At 41.0% G+C, this 18,119-nt stretch overlaps 1 protein-coding gene across 3 annotated transcripts; it reads left to right on the forward strand.

Moving 5' to 3' along the window:
• Nucleotides 1-1,647: 1,647 nt before the first annotated feature.
• dnmt3bb.1 (DNA (cytosine-5-)-methyltransferase 3 beta, duplicate b.1) lies at nt 1,648-16,857 on the forward strand. 3 transcript variants are annotated; one of them, XM_077608475.1, is made up of 22 exons: nt 1,648-1,782; nt 5,299-5,392; nt 8,895-9,039; nt 9,380-9,462; nt 9,550-9,669; nt 9,785-9,925; nt 10,049-10,207; nt 10,283-10,390; nt 10,671-10,812; nt 10,902-11,024; nt 11,343-11,387; nt 11,471-11,550; nt 11,842-11,954; nt 12,521-12,704; nt 12,944-13,028; nt 13,366-13,511; nt 13,592-13,682; nt 13,894-14,042; nt 14,574-14,659; nt 14,918-14,987; nt 15,075-15,193; nt 15,331-16,857. In XM_077608475.1, the coding sequence occupies exons 2-22, from the start codon at nt 5,333-5,335 to the stop codon at nt 15,470-15,472; spliced, it is 2,391 nt and encodes a 796-aa protein (XP_077464601.1). In that variant the 5' UTR covers nt 1,648-1,782; nt 5,299-5,332; the 3' UTR covers nt 15,473-16,857. The 3 variants fall into 3 exon arrangements, with proteins under 3 accessions (XP_077464601.1, XP_077464603.1, XP_077464602.1); XM_077608477.1 differs by having other exon boundaries at nt 15,123-15,193; XM_077608476.1 differs by having other exon boundaries at nt 10,671-10,803.
• The last annotated feature ends 1,262 nt before the right edge of the window (nt 16,858-18,119 follow it).

Raw genomic sequence — 18,119 nt, forward strand, 5'->3', positions numbered from 1 at the left:
CTTTTACTGACTAAATCTGAACTATAATTCCGCAATCAATTCATCAAAAATCATCATGTTAAGAAATTGATCTTATGCCGATTTCATGAACCAGCAAAACCAGTACCAAAACACAAGAAATCAACATGACGTTCGAGTCTTGTATTTATTAATGAATATTTGAATTGTGTTTTCCTCTCGTTAAGACTGTTTTAATTCATTCAGTGTGATGGAGGTAGGGGAGTCCATCCCAGCAAATTAAGTATACGTGGAGTATTCACCCTGAATTGGATGTCAGCCAATTGAATCGTACAGGGACACAAATAACCAACCACAATTTAATTTGGTGTCAATTTGACGTGGTCAATCGGTCTACCAAGCATGTTTTTAATGTTGGAGAAAACTGGAGTACCCGAAGAAAATCCACACAGGCACGGGAAGAAAATGCACAGAGGAAGTCCAGATTAAAATGTTGATCTCAGACTGGTGATGAACCAGATCCCCAAAACATGCATAGTAGGCTGGTTGAACGCGTTATATTGACCTTAGGTATGATTTTGAGCGCCAATGGTTGTCTGTCTCCTTGTACCCGACGATTGGCTGGCCACCAATTCAGGGTGTCCCCCACCTGTTGCCCGTAGTTAGCTGTGATAGGCTCCAACACCCCCACCCCCTCTGGCACTCAAGCAAACCTTATCAGGATATTGCAAGACACAAGATGAATAATTTATTCATTCATCTTCTATACCGCACATCCTCGAAAGGGTCACTGGAGCCTATCCCAGGCGACTGCACGCAAAAGGCAGACTACACCCTAGACTGGTTGCCAGTCAGCCGTCAGGCACACCGATGGACAGACGACCATTGGCACTCACAACCATACTGCCACCCGTGTGCGGTCGATTAGTCGCCGGTCTTTTGGTCGCCGTCTTTTGGTCATGGTCTTTTGGTCACGGTCTTTTGGGCGCCTGGATCACGACAACGGGCGACCAAAAGACCGGCGACCAAAAGACCGACGACCAAAAGACCGGCGACAAAACAAGGTAAAACAACACGGTCTACGCATCAATAAAAGCCAACAATGGGCCTGAACAGTTTCACTGAGCCGACGTGTGTATAAGAGTTTGTATGTACATGAGTTGTCCCTTTAAGAAGCTACGTCAGTCAGGGTCTTAACAAATTCTCCAACAAAAAACAATAAAAGTACGGGAAATTTTGAGCTTTTCTTTAGCCTAATAATTAATAGGGCATTAAGTATGACTAAATAATAATTCACAGTTTGTATTTAGGGAATTTGAGCAACGGTTTAAATGGTAATTATCAATAACCTTCTGGGCGACCAAAAGACCGGCGACCAATCGACCGTGTACCCCGCCAACTGCGGGAATCAAGCCTGCGCCTGCCCGCTCCGAAGTCAGGCGAGTGAGTCTCCACACCATCAGGTGGCTTCAAGATGAGCAAATGAATGAATAAAAATTGCAGACAACTTTATTTTAACCTCATCTTCAATGGTGGTATACTTAGTTCGCACACAAATTGGGCCACACCTGGAGTAACCTGAGGCCAGAGGTTCACCTGTGGATTAACCTCTCCAACAAGAAGCACGCCCCGCCCCCAACATAGGAGGCGACCGAGATGGAGTTAAGGGGGGTGGCATTCGAAGAGGGCGAGCACAGATCTGCGGCAGCACGTTCTCGCTGCGTGATAAACTTGTGCGCGACAAACACTCAGTGCCAGACTCAACTTCAGGAAAGACTTGCACCGCGGGAAAAAAGCAAAGCTATTTATCTCCTGGAAGCTTTTGTGAGTTATTTCCCGTCTTTTTCTAATCATATACTTGCAGCTTGACTAATGTCATGTAGTTTACTGCTTACAACATTGGGGCATGGTACATACATGCAAGCCTTATTGGACACGCGTGCGCGGAGAAAGTTTTCTGCTTTCACTTCGTTGCGCTTAATTTCTTTTCTCATATTCGGTAAGTCAGTTATTCAATGTTAACATGAAAAGATAAGTAGAAAATGATACTTTACCTCGTTTTCGCCTTTTCGCGCTGTTTGTGCACATTATAACAGGAGTGGGTGAACTTTAAAACTCAAGGAGCCACACTTATTTCACATTGTTCCACATTGTTTTTTGTGCACTGATTTTAGTATGTAATGTCATTTTGGTGCCCAACTCTATGATGTGAAAGCATTCATTTAGTGATATGTTTGGAGTCTTTGACCTCAGATATGCACTTAAAAAACTATCTCCATGAAGGAACACTCACTGTCACATTATCTGAAATTATTTTTTAGCTATCGATTCATTCATTCATCCATTCATTTTTTGAACTGCTTATCCTCACAAGTCTCGCGTGGGGTGCTGGAGCCTACCCCAGCTAACTTCGGGCACCAGGCAGGGGACACCCTGAATTGGTGGCCAGCCAATCACAGGGCACAGGCAGGCGGGCAACAATTCTTAATTGTACTCATACATAAGGGGGAATTTAGAGTGCTAAACCACCCTACCCTGAATGATTTGGGGTTTTGAGAGGAAACGAGAATACCCGGAGAATATATATTCATATATATTTGTAGAGTGTCAAGGTAATTCAAATTCTTTATATAGGAAAAAGTGTTTGTTTTGTACCGTGAAAGACAAAACCCAAAAATGAAAAAGCAAACGATATCTTTTTTCCCCAGATTACAGCACATTGTCCATGTCCAAATGTGTTTTTATGAACAAATAAATCATCTCATGTTGGCAACCCATAAATTTTGCTCTGCATTATCCTTCAAGAAACATGGCGGGGCCTCTCAAGTGCATGCCACAGCAACAGGTGGCACTATAACCGCAAACTGCAACTGTTTACTACTGTGCAACAATTAGGGGTGCAACAGCTCAAGTGGATCCACTGAGCTGTTTCAGTTTTACATGTTCGGTTCACTTGTATACCGTTTCAGGTATATTTTATGCAATTTTCCCATGAAAGGTATTACTAGCACGATCTAGCAGAGCCAAAGCCCTGGCTATCTTTTCGAGTGGATGCCTAGTTTTGGAGACTAGACTTCGGAGGAAACTTTCTGCATAAAATGTGGATAAGTTATTGTTTCTAGCCAAAATACATTATTTTGGAGAGATACGTCAGATTGAATCGTGTCAGTAATACCAGCAAATATTGTACCTTTGTCCAAATATATTTTATCTCAACTTTACAAAGATCTAGATTGATTTGTTGATTGGTTAAGCAACAGATTATTATTAAATTATGGTTTTACATAGATAGCAAAGTAGATATAGTTTTTAATTTTTTCGGGGGTTTGACTTGATGTAGAATTTTGAGAAACACTGGTTTAGAATATATATTTGCACAAGCAGCACTGCCATTGATGAAAATAATGGTGGGGCTTCACTTCCATGTGTCACAGATGCAGGAAGTAAATTTTGTTTGGCAGTCACGTGACACACCCGCTTTAAGAATGTCTACCATTTTGTGGAGTTGACCGAGCATAAAGTGATCCAAAAGTACATGACTGACAAGGAATGTGACCCCGAGCGAGATCCAGAGCCCCCTCCTCGAAACACACACACACACATTTAGGAAGTGAACAATCACCTCCATAATCTCCAGCAACTTTGATGTGGACCCCCTACCTTTAATTCCCCCTACCCTTAAATGGGCCCCACTGGTTTTGTCCTCCATTCTCCCTTCAGACTCCGATACATTGTTGTCGCCTCCGTTGCTTTTCTTTAGAGGAAGCAAAAAAAGTTTTAAAAGTAAATTAATGTAGGATAACACTGACATTGAATCCATCATGTGAGCACCTATGTGGAATTTGTTGTGTTTTGGTGCTGGTTTTGAACCTGTACTTGCAAAATCAGCACCAAAACACAACAAATACCGTATAGGAGCTCACCAGCATATTCTGAATTCAAAAGCAAGGAAAGGAAACCGCACATTGTTTCAGCTTTAGATGCATGTCTCACAGTGCTAAAGATTTAGATACAAATCTCACCTGCACGGATATTGTGTTGCACTGTATTCTTTGTGGTTGTTTTTTTTCTTTCAATTTTGAAAAGATCCTTACTGAACTATGCCATATAATCCCATACCACTGATATTACTCTACAGATTATATATTGTAGGTTACCTGAGGGGCGGCCCAGTGGTGCGAGTGGTTAGCACGTTGGCCTCACAGCTGTGGGGTCCTGGTTTCAAATCCAGGTCGGTCCACCTGTATGGAGTTTGCATGTTCTCCCCGGACATGTGTGGGTTTTCTCCAGGTACTCCGGTTTCCTCCCACATTCCAAATACATGCAGGGTAGGCTGATTGGACCCACTAAATACAAAGATTTTTAGTGGTGGGCAACCATACGTCTCCCCATGTTTTCTGGATGAAAATAAAAAGAACAATGGGATAAAAAAACATTTGCATTCTACCTGTGTTTAACCATCCTAATTTTTAAGATGGGGTGGATCCCGGGTAGTTACTTTTTTTGTAAAGCACGGTTTAAAACAGTATCTCCGATATTTTCCACAAAAAAATCCTCTGTATAGTTTCAATAAAAATGACATTGATTCCCTAGCCAATCACAGACAAGCTACAACGCACACGCAAAGCGTATTGCCTTTGGTTGTCGCTTGCCGTGCCGGGTTAAAAGAAAAAGAATTGGTGAATGAAAAATATGTGGGGATTCCTGCACTCATGAATCAGATTATTCTGGTCACCATAATAATAATAATGTGATTAAAGCATTTCATAGCCATGACACCATGTCTCCAGGCATAAGATGATTGCTACCTAAGGCCTGCTGGCTTGCCTGCACATTCACACAAAGTCACGTGTTGACGTATACTACTCATGTGCATGCAAGCTGAACGTAATTAATCCTCAAACAATGCAAAGAAGAATGTGGCGAGTACACACTGCATATCCTTTTTTTGTGTGTTGCCGGTTCCTTTCAGCATGTCAGAACTTGTTTTTTGTAGTTTCCTCAAGGTATTGGGTCACTTTTACCATAAGATAGTGGACACACCACAGCTTCAAATGTAACCTGACATTTTAGAACAATTATCACCAATAAACATCATAAAAAAAGGCAATTCCTTCTGGACTTGTGATTTGTGTGTTTCTTTCCATTTATTTTAAGATAAAATAAAATGAAGCAGCAGTGAACTCTTGGCATTTTTTAATTCCTGTGTCCACCATGTTATTAAAATAAACACAGAAACAAATTCATGTCCTACGTATAGATAATACCTTCAGTGAATTCAATCAGGATTCAAATATTTTGATTATCTATTTGGTAATTGTTTGACTAATCTATTGACAGGTTTGTGAAGGGATCATCACCATCAGCCACAGCGATGCCTTCAGATCAGTACACTGCTGTTGCCATGGAGACAAACAAAACCATGCCCTCCATGGTGAGACCAAACTGCCTTTTATGCGGGATTATTTATGTGCATAATAAACGGAATACTACACTATGGAGAATGAATGAAAGAATAGCTTGTCATTAAGTTTGCATAACATTGGGGCAAAACAACTTTTTTTTTTAAATATGTAGAAGTTTATACCAGGATACACATGATGAAGCATGCTAACAATACTGAGGCATGTGTACCAATTAAGAATACAGCTAAATGAAATAATTTGATAAAATACTAAATCAAAACACTGATCAACATCTCCATCAATGTTTCCTCTAAGCTGTGCGCGTGCGCAATTGCGCACAACTCTTGTCTTCTCTGCGCACAGCAAATCATATGGAGCGCACATAATAAAATCCCTTTTTTTTGCTGTGAGGCCGACGCGCGAACCACTCATCCGCTGGGCCGCCCATTCATAGATATTAATCATTACATTTTATTATTACTAAATCATTTATGTGTAGTAGACATACACCTGCTTATGGCAGGTGTGATACTGACTGGTGTGTGCCCATAGCGAGCAATGATGATGTTGTTCACACCGGTACTTAGTGTGCTCAGGGAGGTTGTCTTTCTGCCCAGACAAACAAAAAAATAGAGGGAACATTGATCTCCGTTCGTTTTTTTTTTTTTAATAATGGTGTCATTCAAACACCTCAACATTATGGCCACAAAACATTAAAAACATTTTTTTTACTAAGGTGAAATGTAAATAATTGTGTTGAACGTGTATGTACACATAATATCAATATTGTGATAAATTGAGCGTAGGCCCTTGAATTGAACCATTTCCAATATCGTACCATTGTCCAAAGAATCAATATCATATATTGTCATTATATTGCTGATTTACAAATTTGCCAACAGCCTCGAATGAGACTGTTCTTTCTGGTAGTGTAAAAAGTAAAAGTCCACGAAAAGCCATCTCTTTTTATGCGTGCGAAATTGAACTCTCCTGAGCTCCCCAGGAATCCCTTACCAGAAAAGCTCCCCACAATGAGATGTAGTGCTGGCCGTTAAGGCTTGTTCCTCTTTCTCTCTCTCATAAATCACTGAAGTCTGGAGGGGAAACTGAGGGAGGGGGTTATCTTCCTTTCTTTCACCATCTGCTCCTATTTCTTTTCTATTTTCAACAACCCCGAAAATGGTAAATACAATACCAAATATATAAATATATTATGTTGATCTGTTGATTCATGATGATTTTTGGAGATCCTGCCATTTAGCCTCTGGTAATGGACCTGCAAGTTTTCATTCAAAGGTTGGACATCCAGCGTGAATTTAGTTCTTGTGCAAAAGTTGTACTAGAGTTTAGGTTGTCAAGTCCTTGTGCCACATGTGGGCTGCTGGGTATTTCTGAGAATATTATGTATTTACAGTGGTACCTCGTGATACAACATGTTCGTCATACAACATGCTCGTGGTACGACGAAAATTTCGATCGAATAATTCGCTCGCGATACAATTAAAATTTCGAGACGCGACCAAACCAGGAGGCCATGGCATGAGAGGCTGTTTATCATTGTAGCGCACTGTCTTTTTTTGCCGCATCTCTTTCGTGTAAACTACTATATCTACGAGGACTGAACGATTTATTCAGACGAGTTTTGACCAGGAAACCCACAACGCGCATGCGCGGGCAAAAAGAGGGCTTTCTGGGTAATGAAGTATACTCGTGCACGCAACACCCATAGGCAATGGCACCCTTTCTCAGAATAAAACTTCATTACTCACAATCAACACGTGGGTAAGCTCAGCTATTGCATTTCCTGTTATTCTTTCTAAGGAAAGGAGCTCCCGCAATTGTTCTTTAAAAACTATTTCTCGTTGGCAAGTGGTCGTGCATTATCCTATTGTGAGGACATATGTGTGCATCATTTTCTGAATATTTTGAAGGCAATACAACAGCAAACAGTCCATCGATAGCGAATGTGAGGGTGGAGGCGTGGCAAACCGCTAACCCGGAAAACGAAGGTAACAAAAGATTAAGACAAAACTAGAATTCAGTTTTGTGTAAAGTTACATTAAACGTATGTTTGAGTGTGTCTGTATATATTTATCCAAGTTAATTTAAATTTGTTTGTTCGTTTACGAGTTCCGTTGATAAAGTCCAAAGAACAGCCCCCCCTCCGCCTCCGTGTGTGTCGTTGTCTCTCCCCTCCGCGAAATGCGTCTAATTTTACATCTATTAAACACATTTTATTATTATTAAACCACTCGTTATTTATTACTTTGTCATTATATGGCGAATTAGAAGAAATTAAACATTTTTTCCAATCCAATATCCTGTTTTTGGTGTTTTTTCAGAGGTTTGGAACGAATTAATTTGGTTTCAATTCATTTCAATGGGAAACGTTCGCTCCAGTTACGAAAAGCTCGACATACGATCTCAGTCTCGGAACGGATTACGATCATATCTCGAGGTACCACTTTATTTTGCGCACGCAATAAAAATTCCCATCCATCCTTTTCCAACACGTCATTATTGGCGGAGCCAATCCCAGCTCACTTCAGGTGAAAGGCAGACTATGCCCGAAACTGGTCGCCAGTCAGTTGCAGGTTAAACATGGACACAGACAACTACTTGCACTCAGAGTCCCAGTGCTACTGAGTGGGAATTGATCCTACGCTGCTTGCTCAGAAGTCAGGCGAATGAACCACTACAAGCATCAGCAACTTCCTCGCAATACAAAAGTCTTGCTTTTGTTTTGAAAACCCCAACGAATGAGCATGTGCTCACATTTATAACACCTGCCTCAGGGTACAGACAGGCTATTCCTAACACTATACTACAAGGAAAAAAAAGAAAACTTTATCTTACCACCTGATTGTAATATGCCTCCAGCTAGTTGAATTACAGAGGAAGAGAGAATAAGGCAGTGCGAATGAATGTCAATAGCACAGGTAAATTTTTGTGTGCAATGAAAAAACTTATGTGTCAGACTATAGGTTGGTGTAGATGTATATAGTTCTTATTATGAGAGGTGCTATCACATTTCAAGATTGCAATCTCATATCTGTGCCATTTGGAGGTTGTCCAAGCATTCATGTCAGATTCACAACTATCTGCTGAAATATTTTCTGCGGTGTTCCTCAAGAATGTGTCCTCTGCCCCTTTTCACACCAAAGATTCAGTATAGCACTCAACCATTTGACAATCAAATGTGCTATCACATATTAAGCCAAACAAAATGGTTCTGCTCAGATTCCTCAACTCACATTCCTGAATCGCAGCTCTTCCTCAATGTGCTACTGCTCAAGCTAAAACATGTTTTTATTTATTTATGTTATAATACAATTCATATGGTGACGTGAAATAGTTAAAATGCCAACGTAACATTTCGCTTGAGAATGTGGATTTCACACCAGGCGAGCCTGGATTGTTGGAGATGTATTTCTATTCAAACATGCTCAAAACCTCTAAATTGTTACGTAAAAAGTCGCTAATTAGTTCTTGCTGTGGTTCATTCACTTCCGCTTGTGCCACATTCACTAGGTGGAGGTGAGCCCACCACTGCCCGAAAGCCTGTCACAGAATGACAGTGGAGTAGAGCTGACGAATGAGAGCAGCCCACTGGCAGCGGCCGAGCCACCATCGCCCTTCAGCCCTAAGCAAAATGGAGATGCCGCATCACCTCGAGGTAAATCACTTTCAAGGGAGTTTTATACTCCACCGAATGATGTTTATTCATATAGATTTTATTTTCTTTGTACTATTTTTAAATTGTTCCATAAAATTGTTAAATCCCAGCCACTCTTGAATTTATTTAGTCATTTGGTGTTGCTTACTTTATGCATTATGTAGTTTATATGCAAAAGCTAAGTTCAAATCTGGCCTTCTCCATTGATGCTACTGGGACCCAACCTCGGATAAGCAGGAGAAAATGGGTGGTTAGGTTGAATCAATTATCATAATTTATACGTGTCAATAGGAACATTTTGTTTGTATATGCTTTGACTTCTACTTTATTATCTTTGCAGATGGTAACTTGTGTCTGGAAGAAAGAGCCAGGACCAGGAAGCGGCCTGGGGGCCAGGACGGGCCCTGGGACCCGTATAGTAAAGTATGGGTGTAAACTGATAGCACGATAGCATTAACAAACACAAAAGATAACACTTCTTGTTTGTCCTGTATGTGCGTCTGTGTTCAGGACAAGTCTCAGCTGGCTTTGAGGCCACGGCCGCGCTCCCGGAACATTTTCCAGGCCAGTCTGAAGCCTCATGCAAAACCTCGCAGACAGACACCCAAACATGAGCCTGTGGTCACCATGGTAATTATACAAATAGACCAGAAAGCCCCTTATTAGTCATGCAATGAACAAAGAACACAATAATGTCATCGTCAGGATGCACAAAATTTATGTCAGATCCTGTCTTCCTCATCAGGATGGTGCAGCTACTCTGGCAGTCTCACGCAATGTGGTTCCGGAGTCGTCGTGTCTGGAGCTGCTGGAGCACGATTCCAAAGACTCGGCTCGAAGCAGTGGCACCACCACGTCCAGTTGTGAAGCCCTTGCCGAATACAACGTAGGGGACAATTTGCGTGACCGACAGATGCCTCCTAAAAACCATTTTTGCTATAAGTCGGAAGACAACAGATGACAGGGGCATTATGTTTGTATACAATACTCTACATCTGGGTGTCTACAGGACAATAAAGGCTTCAGCGTGGGTGAGCTGGTGTGGGGGAAGATCAAGGGCTTTTCCTGGTGGCCTGGAATGGTGGTGACCTGGCGGGCTACCGGAAGGCGGCAGGCCAGCCACGGAATGAGGTGGCTACAGTGGTTCGGAGACGGGAAGTTTTCGGAGGTGCGAAACCGGACTAAACAATCACAGCCTGCATTGGCCCTTACATCAGCTGATCAACCATTACCATCCTCACAGGTTTCCGCTGACAAGATGGATTCCATTACGTCATTTGATAAGTTTTTCAATCAAGCGTCCTACACCAAACTGGCATCATATCGCAGGGCCATCTTCCAAGTTTTGGAGGTAAACTTTATTTCTTATTCCAGGAGTGTTCCTTTGTAAGTGTGATGTGATTTCCAGGTACCTCCAAATTCCACCCACATTCTAAAAACGTTCACTGTATCACCACTGATATTTTAATAAGAGTTAGAAATTATCTCAAGCTTCCATTGTATAATATTTTGCAATATAAGATCAAATGGATGCTGGGCAGCTAAATCAGCATACATTCTATTCATAAAGCTGAGCAGCAAGTTTTGAGATTTCATAATCATTTGTGCTATCTTTTATCCTCATGGTCCAGATGGCCAGCATCCGGGCAGAAAAGGAGTTCCCTCCCTGTGAGTCAGACAACCCCGATGAGCAAGTCAAGCCCATGCTGGACTGGGCACAAGGAGGCTTCCTACCCAAAGGCCAAGAGGGCCTCAAACCCAAAGGTGGTACCGGTGAGCAGATGCCAATTTTGCACCGCCACTCCATGTATGCTGGTGGCTTGACTCTGTCTGCTGTTGTGTATGTGTGTGCACATGTGTAGAAAGTGCATTGCTTGAACTACAAGCCCTGGAAGTGTCGCTGCCAGAGTATACACCAAGTGCCAAGCAGCCCAGATTGAGTTTAAGCAAGAACAAGGTTGGCCCTGAGGAATCATATAGTAGAGGTAGGTTTTCTACCTGTTCACCTATCCCTTACAGCTTAACCTCTCAGGGGTCGCTACAGCAAAACAATCGCTTGATAAGACTTTTTTAACATCATAGGTACTCATGGGTACCCAAAAGATATCCAATTGTGTCAATGGGATTTGAATCCATTTTTTGCTCCATCGCAAATGGGAGCTTTTACATGAGTTCAGCTACCTTATCACCAAATGTTAAGCCTAGGTCAAATGGACTCCTATTCGTTGATAACATCCCCAGAGTTTTTGATTGCGCATCAGCACACTTAACGGTCTCATTATCATGTTTGTGCGTTCTTCCAGAACAAATGGTCAATGAAGTCCTGATTAATAACAGAAGTATAGAAGGTAAACACTTTTCTTAACTACGCACACTTTCTGCACTATATTGTCAGGTGCTCTCATATAGGGATTGTGTCTTTGTGTGTCAGAGTTCTGTCTCTCATGTGGCAAGATGGGGGCAGCGACTTTCCACCCACTTTTTGAAGGAGGCCTATGCCAGACATGCAAGGTAACAATGTAACAGTGACCAAATCAAAACATGAATTAGTCAGAGTGCCAGATTAACAGCATAGTGGGACTTGTATGTAACACCTACTTTTTCCAAATTCCTAAAGTCAGGCCCAAAAAAGTTGGTAAAAAACAAATGCTAACTTGCAAAGTTAATGTAGCAAAGTAATGTAATGTACATATTGCGCAGTGTTTCACACACAATGGCAAAAGATACCAATAAAAAGTTGGTCATCAACAACTGCAAGCTACCTAACTGACGGACCTTACATAACAGTCAACTTCCACACAGGATGTATACTTGGAGACTTCCTACATGTATGACGATGACGGCTACCAGTCCTACTGCACTGTCTGCTGCGGTGGCCGTGAGGTTCTGCTGTGCGGAAACGCCAACTGCTGCAGGTATGCCACAGACATTAAGGCACTCTACCCGCACCACTCTAACATCCTGACTGATTTAGATGAATTAAGTGTCGGAATATAGAGGCAGAGTTCTGACTATTCTCGAAATCACGGAATTATCCACACTGCAACGCACACCAATTCTGTGGGAGAATCGTGTATCTTTTAACAACCACATAGGTTATTTGCCCAGCACTTTGACATTTCAAGATAAAGGAAACAGGCTAAGCAATAAGTAATCAATTGGAAGATTTCTTAAGTCACGATTATTTGATGAAAACTAAAGTAAATCCATTTGAACATTAAATATTTTGTCTTGGTCATGTATACAATTAGATATAGATTAAGCATGATTTGCGAATCATTGTATTCAGTTTTTATTTGTTTACCAATTTCGTCATACGCAGTTTCTGGGTATGATGACAATTAAGCTTTTGTCGAGTCAATGATGATGACAAAGCCTATGTCCGATTATTATTATTATTAATGCTACATCTCAACCACATTGCAATTGTGCGTAAAATACAACTATCTATACATGTTAAAATAATGTGTGTACCCAACAGGTGTTTCTGTGTGGACTGTCTGGACATCCTTGTGTGCCATGGAGCATCGAACAACGCACGCTTTCTGGATCCTTGGCGCTGCTACATGTGCCAGCCTCTGCTTACAAACGGCGTTCTCAAGCGCCGTCATGACTGGAGTGTCAAACTGCAGGAGTTCTTTGCCAATGACAATGGACAGGAGTTTGTAAGTTAAATTTCCTTATAGTTTTGCTTATATCATACTATTTCCATTCCCCGAGACTCTCTGTTTGGAGAGTGGTTCAATATGTAAAAATTCTGTGAAACAAATAGAAATGACATGAACATTGTTATTTAGACATATAATTGACAATGCACCCATTATTGTTATACATTTCAGTAGTATTTAAGATGAAACAAGAAGCAGAGCAGAATTAATCATGTATTTGCCGACTGTCCCTCCAGGAAACCCCAAAGATTTACCCGGCAATCCCAGCAGAGCAAAGGCGACCAGTCCGAGTGCTCTCATTGTTTGATGGCATCGCCACAGGTTAGTGAGAGACAGGAGGACTTTAAAAAAAATGTGTGCTCATGCACAATTGTGGACCAAAATTAAACATTTGCATTGAACAATTTGGACAGTTTTTAAAAAGGCTGCAATTGTTTGCCGGATGTAAATCCTTTAATATTTTGAACACGACATTAAAAAGTCCGACTTATCACATTAAAATGTTAAATGTACTGCATCCTCTTGAATAGTTACCCTGATCACATTTTAAGTTGAAATTGAAAAATGGTCAATTTTTACGCATTCAATGTGATACTGAACTTTTCTGATGTAACAGGATTATCTTTACGGGTCATCAGTTATGCGGTTGTGCTTGTAGGCTACCTGGTCCTAAGAGAGCTGGGATTTAAGGTGGACCAGTATGTGGCATCCGAGGTGTGCGAGGATTCTATCTCTGTTGGTGTGGTCCGACATGAAGGAAAGATTCAATATGTCCACGATGTGCGTAACATCACAAGGAAAAATGTAAGGGCCGAAATGTGAACAATAGTTTTTCTAATATACCAGAGTGTGTGTTATACTTTAAACTATTCCTACACTCTTAGATTCAGGAGTGGGGCCCATTTGATCTAGTTATAGGAGGAAGTCCTTGTAATGACCTGTCTATTGTCAACCCAGCCAGGAAAGGCCTCTTTGGTAAGTCATGACAAGTTATTAAACATAACACATCAACACAATTAAACATAGTACATGTGCATGTACATCTACCCCCATAATCAAGTTTTGCACTTCACCATTCAGATGAGTGGGACTCATGTTTTGACCAATGGTTTACATACAACTGAAATGTAATGTCAATATGATATCGAGAGTTATCGAGGTTCTCGCTCTCTCTTTTTTGCTTCAGAAGGCACAGGGAGGCTGTTCTTCGAATTTTACCGTCTACTCAGCGAGGCAAAACCCAAAGAAGGAGAGAATCGTCCATTTTTCTGGATGTTCGAGAACGTTGTGGCCATGGGGGTAAACGACAAGAGGGACATTTCACGATATCTGGAGGTGAGAGTCTTGGTGACCATCTGCTGAGTACTAGAGCATGAATCTGAACAGAATAATTTCTCCTCCATCCCAATGCCAGGCTTGAGTAGAAAAAGTAAATGACATTAAAATGATTTCCGCTTCCAGTCAAAATGACTCCCACTCCAGTTTTTTTTAAATTCAATTTTCTTATCAACCTTAACACACCAATCTTTTCACACAAATTAACAAGCTTTTCCTTTGGCTACATCGAGGACCCAACAAATAAAGGCCAATACTTGATTGCCTGCATATATACACGCCACTTATCACCAGCAAATGAACACCATTCCTTCATAGTAAACAGATCTCACCTAATAATTACCTAATAACTACCCGTAATAAACCTAGTAGTGGAGTGTACCTGATAATTACCCGTTGTAAATCGTCGTAAAACTACCAGTCACCACTGATAACACTGTCCTTAAAACAAGGTAACATTTATCAATGTTTTTCAGTCAGGGCATCTGAAGGTGCTTGTTATTAAAAATGGAATGTTTGCATTTATTCCAGTGTAACCCTGTGATGATTGATGCCATCGAAGTCTCTGCAGCCCACCGAGCGCGGTACTTTTGGGGAAATCTCCCCGGTATGAACAGGTAGGAACAAGGTTCCAAACATTCCCCTATGGTACAATGGTTGCAATGATATTTTTTAACAATATACAGTACATATTTAAACAATTTTGGACTGTAGGCTGCTACCACCCTGTCTTTTAAATTTCCAATAATACAGTGGGGATGTCTGCAGCTTTTAGTCCAGTGAGGATTACTATTTAGTTGTGTCAATTTTTTGGGGTGCGGTTTATAGCCCTATAATTACGGTACAAGTGTCTTCAGGACCTTTTATCATTCTAGACCTCTATGTGCCTCTGGAATGGACAGGCTTGAACTTCAAGACTGTCTGGAACACGGAAGAGTTGCAAAGGTGACTGAATTGAATGAATGTTGGAATTTAGAAATATTGTGACACTTTAAAAACATAATTTGCTAACAAAAAAATATGATTTTTTAGTTTGGAAAGGTGCGCACTATCACAACTCGTTCCAACTCCATTAAACAGGGGAAAGACCAACATTTTCCAGTCTTGATGAACGGAAAAGAAGACATCTTGTGGTGCACTGAACTTGAGAGGTAAACATACTGTTAAATGGTCGTGTATCAACCAGTCCTGCCAATCTGCTGTCTGATGATTGCATCTTAATTCTAGTTTTGTGATAAATGCTGGGAACCACCATTTACATTTCTAACTGTAACAAAAACTTTTTCAGGATCTTTGGCTTCCCAGTCCACTACACAGATGTGTCCAACATGGGAAGAGGTGCTCGGCAGAGACTTCTAGGCCGGTCCTGGAGCGTTCCTGTCATAAGGCATCTTTTTGCACCCCTCAAAGATTTCTTTGCCTGCGATTAGTTGCCAGATCTCACCCTCTTTAAGGCCACATGTATGACCAGAAAATGGGCACCACCTTCACTTATACCTTGCCATCAAATCAAGGCCGCAACCATTAAACAAGCAACCTCGTATCAAGAAAAAGAAAAAGAAATTGCACTGTAATGACGCAAACTGTTATCCGTGAATACACTATCACCAAATACTGTATCATTGTCACAATCAGCCATTAGAAAGCGTCAATTACTAGGACAGACAACACTTGTAACCAGCCCCTGAACAATTATTCTGACGTCAGAAAAAGAATCACACACCCAAATATACATGAAACACGTCACCCTAGATTTATTTACTCAATGTATCCTCATAAAGCAGCTGCTGACAATTATCAGGAAATAGGTTTCACCCTACTCAAGGAAATTGTTTTTTATGGCGATACTACTTGGTGTCGTCCCTTATGGTTTGACGTTTGTTGTTGTTTCATGTTTTATAGATGGTAAAAATATGGAAGGAAGAAATTGCGACAGCTTTGTAGGAGACACTGATTTCATTCGGAAGGTAGCGAATTTGAGGCTAGTTATCATTTCATTATCATTTATGGGTGCTCTTTTTGCTATTCTTTTGTTGTAGTTTCTTAGTTAAGTTGACAGTTTTTACGACCGTGGAAGAGTTAATGGTTGAATGTTTGGGGGAGGGGGGCATGATTATCACGTTTAACAGTTAATGCATATCCCCAAAAGCTCCAGGTGTGATTAAAAAAATACTTGAAATAAGCCAACGCAAACAAAATAGCAATCTCCAAGGGTCTCATTTTGTTTTCTCCCTATACTTTTCTGGAAGTCCTAAACTTCTAAGTATTTTGAAGCCAACGACTGTTTACCTATTTTGCACCAACAAGCACTAATCATCTAAATGTGTGCTTAAACTTTTGTTACTTTTATTACTGCTGTCTTATTTCCAAGTGTCATCACTGAAAGTTTGTTTTATTTGTTGCTGTCACCAAAACTTAATGTGCATTACCTCAAAGAAATACTGGTTTTCTATTGTGTTTAATCACGGGAACTGTAGAACTATTTTTGCAATGAAAACACGTTTAGCGGTCTTGTGCTCTGTTTTCTCATGCCATCAGGGGACCATAAGAGAAGTGTTTACATGTTTCTTTCATTGATGTACCTCTTGTGTGTTCTAATCTGCTCTTTCTTTGTGGGTTTCTTAAAAACTGACACCAATTTTAGAGCATTTTAATCCATAGAGGTATCATAGCATTTAGATTTTTGGATTGTTTCATGTAAAAGAATCAGAACTGAAAAGATTTGTGCATTTCTAGAACTTCATTGTAAGATGTTAAACAAGTTTTGATATTTTGTGTGTGTTTGTACTTAATAAAAGCTAGTTTTTTGCATGAATAGATGAGTTGATTTTAATATTCCACCCTGTACTGCTTTCTGCACAGCCTTTTGGGGTTGCACAATGTTACTATATTAACACATATTTGACAATAATGCCATGCACAAAATGCTTCATACTTTGTTCTAAACCTGTCTTTTCTATCTCAATTTTGACTAATCATAATGAACCCTAAACGCACAAGTTTTTATTCATTTTTACAGAGCAAAATTAGATGAGTTTAATTCAAACATGCTTGAGTGAAACATCTTTCCCAGTTCCACCCTGATCTGTGGGCTTTTAAATAATACAGTTAAATTCGGTCCAAAACAAAGGAAACAGGGGGACCCGCTGACGCGAATGGTTAGTGCGTCGGTCTCACAGCTGTGGGGTCCTGGGTTCAAGTCTTGGTCGGTCCACCTGTGTGGAGTTTGCATGTTGTCCCCGGGCCTGTGTGGGTTTTCTCCAGGCACTCCAGTTTCCTTCCACATTCCAAAAACATGCATGGTAGGCTGATTGGACGCTCTAAATTGACCCTAGCTATGTGTGTGAGGGTGCATGGTTGTCTGTCTTCTTGTGCCCTGCGATCGGCTGGCCACCGATTCAGGGTGTCTCTGCCCCGAAGACAGGTGGGATTGGCTCCAACTCCCCCGGAGACCCTAATGAGGATAAAGCGGTTCAGAAAATGAGATGAGTTGAGACAACGGAAACGTGTTTGTGTGATTTTCGTTTTGGAAAAAACTGTTTGTTCATTTCCATAGGAAAATCGCTTCCGATAAAAATCTTCTTGTGCCCAATTCAATTAAAAACTAATTCCAAAATGTTATTTTCTTGCAATTTTGTAGTACGTAAACATGGATCTTGCCACGTAGAAGCTATCCGCTGCTAGTAAGTATTATTTTCGCGAGGTTTTTCTTAACTATATCGACTTTTGGACAAAATTCTGGTCCAAATGGTTGTGCAATTTATTAAAATTGCTCAAATCCCCGTAGGAATTTTTGGGGATACGGCGTGAGTGGCGCAATCTGAAGTTTTTACGACCATACTGGGGTCGAGGATGGGTTTATTGTTTGGGGAACGGAGGGGGCGGGGGTTGGGGGCCCCGAGGCCCCCCAGCCCCTCAGCTTTGTGCTGGTTTAAATGTCCAGGTCACGCCGAGGGAAGCAGCCATGGTAAGCACGTCCAAACGGATTTTCTCCATCAAGTGTCAATTTCTATCCAGTCTTATAACTCGATGTTGTCACCAGCTTCGTTGTATGTTGCACACTACAAAACATGTAAA

Source organism: Stigmatopora argus, chromosome 1 (genome assembly GCF_051989625.1).
Source record: "Stigmatopora argus isolate UIUO_Sarg chromosome 1, RoL_Sarg_1.0, whole genome shotgun sequence".
NCBI classification, from domain to species: Eukaryota; Metazoa; Chordata; class Actinopteri; order Syngnathiformes; family Syngnathidae; genus Stigmatopora; species Stigmatopora argus.